Source organism: Elephas maximus, chromosome 3 (assembly GCF_024166365.1).
Source record: "Elephas maximus indicus isolate mEleMax1 chromosome 3, mEleMax1 primary haplotype, whole genome shotgun sequence".
NCBI lineage: Eukaryota > Metazoa > Chordata > Mammalia > Proboscidea > Elephantidae > Elephas > Elephas maximus.
The window spans coordinates 4,794,783-4,805,920 of NC_064821.1; the positions used below are offsets into that span (position 1 = coordinate 4,794,783).

Genomic DNA, 11,138 nt, shown 5'->3' on the forward strand with positions numbered 1-11,138 from the left:
ACAAAAGCTACTTCATCTCCTTCCCAACTCTCACCACATCAATCAGCAGGACGTCAAGTTCAGGGTCAAACCTGAACTGGGGTCTTAAGGAATAAAAACATGTTGCAGTACTAAGCTTCCCTCACCAAACAAGAGAGGCCAATGTGCCTGTGGAAACCCAACTTGCAACAAGGGACAGCTAGTCACAATATCCTCAAGAACCCCATGCTATTAGAAATAATCAGATAGGTCCTACTTGCTAAACAGAAATATTCCTTTGGAGCAATATTGACTTATCTGTATAACAGTTATAACAGACTCAGTTTCTATCTTCCTCTCTGTGCTACTTCGTGGGACTAGAAAGTTACTGAAAAGTAGAGCTCAGGAAAGAGAAAAATTACAGTAAAAACAAAACATAAGGTCTTAGACCTCCATACACCCTACATAGTCCCAAGTCTTGGCAGTACCTACCAGTATGGAGTACACACACACACGCGCACGCGCGCGCCAAGTTGCCAAAAGAACTCTTTTCCACCAAAGCCATAAAAAAGTATGCCGGATTTGCTGACCTCAAGAAGGAGGGTAAGAGTCAACCTTGCATGGAGCCAACTGAAGGCTGAAACATTCTACTGTGAATTTGCACATGGTTATTATACACACACAGGTTTTGGCAGTGCTTTTCTCTAAAGAACACACTCCTGTCTCAATTTCCAAGAGGATATGATCCCCAGAGTCATTTTCGAGGCTGCACTCCCAACTTCACTTATTGGGTACACAAGCATGACAGTCCAACCCCTGCTCATAGCAACAATGAGCTGCATGGTTCCCCTGAGACCTGGTGTCTGAAAAATATCATCGACTCACTGATATCCATGTGCAGGGAACAGAGACAATACTGTCAGGCAACAAGCCTGATGTTAAAATTTACCTACTCAGCAGAACAGCAGCAGGATAGGAACACCGCTATTGTGGGTACACAATGAAATGAGCTCCCTGGGTCACTCTTAATTCCTTTGGGTAGAGCTATCTGTAGTGCTTTCTCATAATAAAGTTCCGGTACCTAGCATACAAAAAGAGTTAACATACCAGGCCTAGGACTTACCCTTACAATAGCCTGCTGGCAAGGTTAGCCCCTGTCTGGTGGGTGAGAACTTGGATTTCAGGAGGGTTCCAGCTACTGCATGTGGTGAGTTGCTTATTGTGCCTAAACAGTTCATGCAAACAATATGGTTTAAGCTTTCCTTCTAGGTGTCTGGAATTTTGGTACATGCTAGGGAGGCGGTTCTTACATGATCACCCGCCAATACATATCCTGGGAACTGAGACTCTAACAAGCTTCACCAGTAGGAAACATTTCAAACCTGTTGTCACAACTTAACTGCGATAGGAATGAAGTGCAACCTACGTGACCTCACCGGGAAACAGTTCTTAAAAACTTGCAGCTGTCGAATTGTACACTTAAAAATGGTTAAAACTCCTACAGCATTATGCTCTTTTAAGAACTATCTATATGGGATCAAAGTGACAACAGCAACTTAAAAAATTAGACAGGAAGTCTTAGGGGGCAGTGAGTTTATGCTAATGCGGGAGGAACAACTCAGAAAAGGTGGGTGAGAATGGTCGTACAATTCGAAGAATGTCATCAATATCAATGACCTGTACGTGTAGAAAACGTTGATTGGTGTATGTTTAGCTGTGTATATTCTCAACGATAACAAAATATTAAAAAAAATTGTTATTTATTGGTGAAATTGAAACTAATAACAGTTTCAAACATGTCTCTACAAATTCAGAGCTTCACTATTTGATGCATAAGAATTGGACTTAATAAGAACTGATGGGAATAAAAGAAGCTATATGATGAGGTTCTTTGGCCTTAAAATTTCTCTAAAATGTTTTTAAAATATATATGCTTATGTTCAAGCATTATCTGGTGTATTTTGGGGTGATGAAAACCTTTTGGAAATAGTGGTGATGGTAGCACAACACAGTACATGTAATCAATGGCACGGAATTGTGCATTAAAAATGGGTAAAATGGCAAATTTTTTGTTATATATATGTGCATATAACTACAATAAGGTTTTTAATTTATACCAAAGATGTTACTAAAAAACCAAAAAAACCAAACCCGTTGCCATCAAGTCAATTTTGACTCATAGCGACCCTATAGGATAGAGTAGAACTACCCCATAGGGTTTCCAAGGAGCACCTGGTGGATTCGAACTGCAGACCTATTCGTTAGCAACTGTAGTACTTAACCACTAGGCCACCAGGGTTTCCAAGACTTTACTAGGAAGGAAAATTACAGACAAGTATCTCTCAGGAACACAGATGCAAAACTCAACAAAATATCACCAAATTGAATCCAAGAACATATAAAAAGAGTTATAACACCATGACTGAATGTTTTCCAAGTATGTAAGACTGGTTCAACATTTACAAGTCAATCCGTGTAATTCATCATACATCACAGCAACAGGGAAGAGAAGAAAAATCATACGCTAACATCACAGATGGAGAAAAAGCATTTGACAAAATCTAACACCCATTCATGATAAAAACTCTTAAAAAAAAAAAAACTAGTAATACAGGAGAACTTCAACTTGACAAAGAAAACCTAGAAAAAAGCTACAGATAATATCATACCTAACGGTGAGAAATTAGATACTTTCTCCCTAAGACCAGCAACAAGACAAGAACAGGAAATAAAAGACACGAGTAGGGAAGTAAAAAACAACTGTCTTTGACGGTATGATTGTCTACACAGACAATCCCAAAGAAAAAAGAAAAAAAAGCAAAAACAAAAAAATGCCCTGAAACTAATTAGCAATTACACCAAGGTTGCAGGATACAAAACTCAACTGCTTCCCCCATACCAGCAATAAACAATTGGAACCTGAAATTAAAAGTACAATACCATTTACGGTAGCACTAAAGAAGATACTTAGGCATAAATCTAAAAAAACATATGCACTCTGATGAAAGATCTAAATAAATGGAGATATATTTCATGTTTATAGACAGGGAGACTTAATAAAACGCCAGTTTTTCCCAACTTGATTTGTAGATTAAACACACTCCCAATCAACATTCAAGCAAGTTATTTGGTGGATACTGACTTTATATGGGAAGGCAGAAGATCCAGAAAAGCCAACACAATACCGAAAAGGGAAAGAGTTGGAAGGCTGACACGACCCCACTTCAAGACTTACCCTGAAACTACAGTGACCAAGACAGTATGGTACTGGCGGAAAACTAGAGAAACTGATGAGTGGAACAGAATCAAGAGCCCAGAAATACACCCATACAAATATAGTGAAGGGATCGTTGAGACATGAGCAAAGCTAATTCAATGGAGAAAGAACATACTTTTCAACAAATCGTGCTGGGAAGATTGGACATCCACATGTCAAAAAGGGAACTTAGACAAAGAGCTTACATCTTTCACAAATATTAACTCTAAATGGATCACAGACCTAAATGTAAGAAGCAAAATTATACAACTTCTAGAAGATAGCACAGAAGAAAATCTAGGTAACCTGGGTTTGGTGATGACTTTTTAGATAAACACCAAAAGTGTGATCCACACAATAGCAAACTGATAACCTGGACTTCATTAAATTTAAAAATTTCTGTTAAGAGAAGGAAAAGACAAGCCACAGACTGGGAGAAACTATTTGCAAAACACATTTCTGGTAAGGCACTTGTTACCAAAATATATAAAGAACTCTCTCAACACTCAGTAATCAGAAAACCAACAACCCAGTTACAAAATTGCCAAGAGATATACAGACACGGATATATAGATACCACATAAGATGGCTAATAAACATATGAAAAGAAGCCCAACATCGCATGTCACTAGAGAATTGCAAATTTAAACAACAAAGAGATATCCCTACACGCCTAGTAAATTAGAATGGCTAAAATACAGAAAACTAACGCCACCAGATGAGAGGATGAAGAATAACAAGTACTCATTCATTGCTGGTGGGAATGCAAAATAGCACAGCCACCTGGGAAGACCACCTGTCAGTTTCCTAAGATGATAAACAGTCCCATTATTCCACAGTCCTGCTCCTAGTTACTTACCTAAACGAACTGAAAATGTATGTCCACGTAAAAACCTGCGCATGGATATTTACAGCAGCTTTATGCACAGCTGCCCAGACTGGAAGGGACCAAGATGTCCTACAGCACGTGAACAGGCGTATCATCTGTGCTGCGTCCGTGCCATGGAGCATTGCTCCGCAACAAGAAGGAACGGACTTTCAGTGCTGCAGTCTGCACAGCCACGACGGAAATGTCCAGGAGAGACGAACGGATGAACAAAATGGGGTGCACACACAGGACGGACGACCACCGTCTGTAAAAGGCAGCGAAGTCCTGCTGCATGTCACCACGTGGATGACCCTTGAAAAAGTCACGCTGAACAAAATTATTCAGACTCAAAAGGACAAACACCGCATGATCTCACTTGCAGGAAATAAGCCAGTATAAAGAAACCAATAATTATTAGTGGTTAAGGGGCGGGAGGGAGGGGAGAGGAGGGGATTCTGCTCAGGAGGCCCTGAGGTTACGTGAAGGTGGCGGAGTGGCTGGGAAAAGGATCTGGAGAACGGCTGCATTATTTGATGAACGTAATCAACACTACTGAATTGTACATATACAAACTGTTGAGATGGTGTATGTGTTGTTTAGTATATTTTCACAATAAAACTTAAAAAAAAAATAGAGAGAGAGAAGCTATCAAGCTACCAAAAGACATGGAGGAATGTTAAATGAATACTGCTATGGGAAAGAAGTCGCTCAAAAAACCATTCCGCACGCTTACATCGTAGAGGCTCAGGTGGCCCTCAGGGAGGTGGACTGACACAGCGACTGCGACTGCGGGCTCAGGCACAGCCATGATTGTCATGACGGCGCCGAACGGGGCTGTGTCTCATTCTGCTGTACCCAGGGTCACCGTGAGTGGGAACTGGCTCGACGGCACCTAACAACAATGCTTACAACTAGATGTCATTCTAGACGAGACAAAACCACAGACTCTAAAAAGGTCAGTGGTTGCTGGTGGTTCAGGGCAAGGGGAGTCAGGGGTGAGTAGGCGGAGCATGGAGGAATTCTGGGCTAATGACACTGTTCTGTGTGACGCTGCAAGGGTAGACACATGACATGAAGCATTGGTTAAATCTCATAGGACTGTACAACACGACGAGTGAACCCTAATGCAAATGATGAATGTCAGTTTCAATTAATGCACCAAGGCGTGTTGCTGTGACGCAGGATGCTATGCCACTGGTGTGGCAAATACCAGCAGGGTCACCCACAGTGGGCAGGTTTCAGCGGAGCTCCAGGCTAAGAAGAAGGACCTGGCCAGTGAAAACCTCATGGATAGAGCAGAACACTGTCTGATACGGTGCCGGAAGATGAGCCCCTCAGGTTGGAGGGCACTCAAAACACGGCAGGGGAAGAGCTGCCTCCTCAAAGTAGAGTCAATCTTAATGACATGAATGGAGTCAAGCTTTCGAGACCTTCATTTGCTGATGCGGTACGAATCAAAATGAGAAGAAAGCTGCACACATCCATTAGTAATTGGAACACGGGATATACGAAGTATAAATCTAGCAAAACTGGAAGCGTCAAAGCTGAAACGGAACACATGAATGTTGATATCCCAGGCATTAGCGAGCTGAAACGGACCGGTACCGGCCATTGTGAATCAGACAATCACATGGTCTCCTAGGTCGGGAAGGACATATTGCAGACAAATGGCATTACGTTCACCATCAAAAAGAACGCTTCGAGATCGAGCCTGAGGTACAACGCAGTCACTGATAGGATAATGCCCACACAAGGAAGGTGACTATTATTCAAATTTACACACCAACCACTAACACCAAAAATGAGGAAATTGAAGATTTTTACCAACTTCTGCGGTCAAGAAATTGACCAGGTGTGCAATCAAGATGCACTGATAATTACTGATGATTGTAAAGTGAAACTTGGAAACAAAGAAGGATCAGCAGTTGGAAAATATGGCCTTGGTGACAGAAACGACACCAGAGATTGCATGATAAGACCAACGACTTCTTCACTGCAAATACCATTTTTCAACAACATAAAACGGCAACTACACACCTGGACCTCATCGGATAGAAAACACAGGAATCAAATTGACTACATCTGTGGAAAGAGACGATGGAAAAACTCAATATCATCAGTCAGAACAAGGCCAGGGGCCAACTCCAGAACAGATCATCAATTGCTCAAACGCAAGTTCAATTTGAAGCTGAAGAAAATTAAAACAAGACCACGAGAACCAGAATAGAAACTTACGTATACCTCACTTGAATGTGGAGATCATCTCAAAATAGATATGATGCACTGAACACTAATGACCAAAGATCAGACCAATTGTAGGGTGACATCATACATGAAGAAAGCAAGAGGTTATTAAAAACACAGGAAAGGAAGAAAAGACCAAAACAGATGTCCAAAGAGACTCTGAAACTTGCTCTGAAATGCTGAGTGGCCAAAGTGAGCAGAAGAAATGAAGTAAGAGAGCTGAACAGAAGATTTCAAAGGTCAGCTCCAGGAAACAAAGTATTATAATGAAATGTGTACAGACCTGGAGTTAGAAAACCAAAAGGGAAGAACACACTCAGCATTTTTCAAGCTGAAAGAACTGAAGAAAAAATTCAAGCCTAGAGTTGTAATTTTGAAGGATTCTATGGGCAAATGCTGAAAGCTATGCCACCAGTATTCAAATATGAGCAAGGTCACCTGTGGCCAACAGGGTTCAGCTGAGCTTCCAGACTGAAGGCGTTGGCAAAAAACAACGAACCGAAACCGAGCCCAGTACCGTCAAGTCGATTCCAACTCATAGCGACCCTATAGGACAGAGTAGAACTGCCCCATAGAGTTTCCAAGGAGCACCTGGTGGATTCAAACTGCCGACCCTTTGGTTAGCAGTCGTAGCACTTAACCACTATGCCACCAGGGTTTCCATGGCAAAAAAACAAGTCTCCAGGAATTCACAGAATACCAATTGAGATGGTTCAACAAACGGATGCGGTGCTGGAAGCGCTCACTTGTCTATGTCAAGTAATCTGGAAGACAGCTACCTGGCCAACCAAATGGAAGAGATACATACTTATGCTTATTCCAAAGAAAGGTGATTCCATCGAATGGGGAAATTATTTAATATCATTAACATCACAGGCAAGTAAAATTTTGCTGAAGGTTGGTGGAAGACTCATTGACAACCTGCCATATGCAGATGACACAACCTTGCTGGCTGAAAGCGGAGAGTACCAGGACCTGAAGTACTTACTGATGAAGATCAAAGACTACTGCCTTCATTACGGACTACACCTCAATATAAAGAAAACAAAAATCCTCACGATTGGACCAATATGCAACATTATGATAAACAGAGAAAAGACTGAAGTTGTCAAGGATTTCGTTTCACTTGGATCCACAATCAACACCCATGGAAGCAGCAGTCGAGAAATCAAAGGACATCTTGCGCACTGGATAATGAAAAAGGAAGACCAAAGAAGAATTGATGCTTTTGAATTATGGTACTGGCGAAGAATATTGAATATACCATGAGCTGCCAAAAGAACGAACAAATATGTCTTGGAGGACATGAAGGTAAAATGCTCCCTAGAAGGCAGAACAGCGAGACTTTGTCTTACATACCTTGGACATGTTATAAGAAGAACCAGTCCCCTGGAGAAGGACATCATGCATGGTAAATTAGAGGGTCAGTGAAAAAGAGCACAAGCCACAATGAGATTACTGACACAGTGTTTGCAACGATGGGCTCAAATAAAGCAACGATTGTGAGGATGCCACAGGATGGGGCAGTGTTTTGTTCTGTTGTACACAGGGTTGATATAAGCTGGAACCGACTCATGGGCACCTAACAACAACAAACACTACCGTTATCGACCAAATACGAAGGACAAGTGTCCAAAAATCAACAAAGTGTTCTGAAGAACAAGGAGGGGGCTTGTCCAACATGTATTAAAGATTTTAAAATGATGAGAATCTGGACAGAACAGTGTTAGCAGAGGGATGGACAATTAGGTCAGTGGGAAGAAGAGAGTCCTTTCAGGACCCAAAGCACGACCCCTACATATAAAAATTTCATGTCAATTTCATTTAACCTTTGCATACATTATTTACTGAAGATAAACAGAGGAATTCATATAAGCCATATTTTACTTTTTAATCGTTTTTCATTTTCAATTGGAAGCAGCTTCACTAAATAGAAAACTTTGGTCTAACCTTCTAAATAGTAACATTTGTGAAAGTACAAACCATCAGCAACGAAAATTTTCACATCTCTTTGTAAATAAAGTGACAAGTGTCCTCCCCATTTGTACTCCTACTGATTCTGAAACAGGGGAGTATTTAACTAACCTAGAATTTTCAAAGATTCGCATAAGATTTTAGTAGTCTCCCTCATATCACTTGAAATCAGAACTGCCTTATGAAGAGTTATTTGTTGTTGCTGTGAGCTGCCAGCGGGCCAGCCCCTAACTCACGGTGGCCCCGTGTGAGCTGCCAGCGGGCCAGCCCCTAACTCACGGTGGCCCCATGTGAGCTGCCAGCGGGCCAGCCCCTAACTCGCGGCGGCCCCGTGTGAGCTGCCAGCGGGCCAGCCCCCAACTCGCGGTGGCCCCATGCGAACTGCCAGCGGGCCAGCCCCCAACTCGCGGCGGCCCCGTGTGAGCTGCCAGCGGGCCAGCCCCCAACTCGCGGCGGCCCCATGCACGTGGAACTACGGAAATGCCGTCCAGTCCTGGGCCGTTCCCCTTACTGGTTGCAGATCGGCTGCTGTCGTCACAGGGTTTTAACTGGCTGATTTTCAGATCACCAGGCCCTTCTTCCTATTCCATCTTAAGTCTGGAAGCTTCACTGAAACCCTGTTTAACAGCATTGCAATCGGTCAGCCTCCGCTGACAGACGAGTGGTGGCTTCGTATGAGGTGCACTGGTCAGGATTCAACCCAGGTCTCCCCTGCAGAGGAGAGTTCTTCCACGGAACCACCAATGCCCCAGGAATGGTGCAGCCTCTTAAATCTCAGATCTTTCAAGGGAGGCACACGCTTAGAAAAACTGTCCTACGAAATAAAACGCATGTCTGAGAACTTAAATACACCTATCTTATACCTGTGGCTTTCTTATCGAAAAGGAACAAAAAAATCTGTTTGACTTCAGAACCGGACAGAATTTCGTCCTTTTGTACTTAGGGTCGCTGTGAGTCGGAACCGACTGGAAGGCACCTAACAACATCTTATCTTCGACTTCACTTACATTTTCTCCCAATAAAGTAACAATCTTAAAAACAATAGAAGATTACCAAAAGCTTAAGGGAACTAGACTTTCTGGCGGCAATATTTGCTGAAGGAACCAAAAGGGAAGAAAAGCCAATAAAAAAAGTAGCTCAGAGAAACAGGCCCTTCACCTGCCGCTTACAAGGACACCCGCATTCGGAGGTAAAACACATTCCTAAGCTTTGGGTCTAGATCCTTCGTGCTGAGACACAACCACTGGGGGGGATGAGTCCCTGGTGGCGATTGACGGTGGGGAACCTGAGCAGCCACAAGAATTGTATCTGCGACCTCCACACAACCCCCTCCACCCTTGCAGGGGGAAATGCTCCTTCCCGTAGGGTTTCAGTTCTTACAAGCGGGGGTGGGGGGACGGACGCTCACCCTGAGACAGCTTAGGATTTTGATGAAATCTCAAATTCAAAAGCCTTTCTCCGGGAGTCTGGCGTTTGGGAACGTGAGAAGGGGTGTGGTCGGAACTGACTCAAAGGCACTGGGTTTTTTGGGGGGGGTAGTTTTAGGAGGGGTTAGGCAGCGAGGACAGGGTCCTGGATTTGGGCACCTGCTGCCCCCACATCCGGAAGCCTCAGGTGAAACCGGGTCCCCTGGGGAACACCCCGCACCCTGCGGGCGCACCCCGCCCGGCCTGTAGACGGGGGTCCTGAGAGCCCCTCCCACCCAGGACCCCGCAGACCGAGGCGGACTCTCCCCCACGGCGTGTGCGGGACTCGGGGCTCCGGCCCGGGGGCGAGGTCTCCGGGCGCGCGGACGGACAGGTCGCCCGGGGTCCCAGTGCCAGCGCGCCCCGCCCCGCGAGCCCAAGGGGCGGAGGCCGGGCCGGCTGACGCGGGGCTGGAGACTCGGATCTGAGCCGGAGCGCAGGGGCCGCGCCCAAGGCAAGCTTCGGCCGCTTCCGACCAGGCCTCCCCTCGCCCGGTCTCGGACGCCCGGCCCCGCGCTCACCATCTCCGCCTTCGGCAAACCTCCCGGCGTCCTGTGCGCGGGGACCGGGACAGCCGAGGCCGCGCGCCGCAGGCGATACCGGAGCACTAAGCGGCCGCGCGGGGCACTGACGTCGCCGCAGGTTTTGGCGACGTCTGCGGGGTTTTGGGTACCGTCGCCCCGCCTCCGGCGCCCCTGATTGGACGGTTCTCCAGGCGGCCCCACCTCTTGACGGCTGATTGACAAGCGGTGGGCACTTGAGGCTGAGTGGGCGGGGCTTCCCCTCCCTCCTCCCCCTCCCCCGGAAGTCCGCATTTGACACAGTGCAGACCGGGGCGGACACTGGCGTTCTCCCCCAGCTCCGGGGCCTCTTGCATCTCCTCCTGGACGCGGGGCCAGGCGGGAGGGCCTGCGTCCCTCAATACAAGGGCCAGTGCGATTTATTCCTTTTTAAACTGGAAAAATTTAAAACAGGAAAACCTGCAAAAGCTGGAACCTGTGTAAGGCAGAGACCTGTCAGAGAAAGAAAACTCAAATATTTTCTACTGAAACAAGCAATAGAAAAAGGATAAGACAGTACCCTGTTAAAGGCAGAAAACTCGCAAGACCTGGAAAAACGAGGCAGTCCCACCAAGTTCCGGCTCTCACGGGGTTCACTGTAATACAAACATGCACCTCTGAAATGTTAAATACAATTCCCTTGTAAGTTTATCTGGGCCTGCTGTGCCTTTCAGTTTTATCACACACACAGACTGGACGACACACAGAGACATACAGACACACCGCAGCCATGCAGTGAGACAGACACTGGCAGACACTTCTGCCCGGTCACAGGGACCACCACAGGAACACACGGAACTGCTACACAGACC

General features: G+C 45.2%; 2 protein-coding genes across 3 annotated transcripts in view; both read right to left on the reverse strand.

Moving 5' to 3' along the window:
- Positions 1–11,138, reverse strand: part of LOC126071891 (zinc finger protein 555-like) — a 116,311-nt gene that overhangs the window by 97,331 nt on the left and 7,842 nt on the right. The window contains exon 1 of one of the 2 annotated variants that reach the window (XM_049876326.1): positions 10,288–10,427. The exons of the other annotated variant lie outside the window; for it this stretch is intronic. Coding sequence (XP_049732283.1) covers positions 10,288–10,290 — 3 coding nt within the window. The 5' untranslated portion in view covers positions 10,291–10,427. Of the gene's footprint in view, positions 1–10,287; positions 10,428–11,138 lie in introns of those variants that run through there. 2 annotated transcript variants of the gene reach the window in all.
- Positions 1–11,138, reverse strand: part of LOC126071886 (zinc finger protein 709-like) — a 1,190,808-nt gene that overhangs the window by 4,699 nt on the left and 1,174,971 nt on the right. The window lies entirely within an intron of this gene.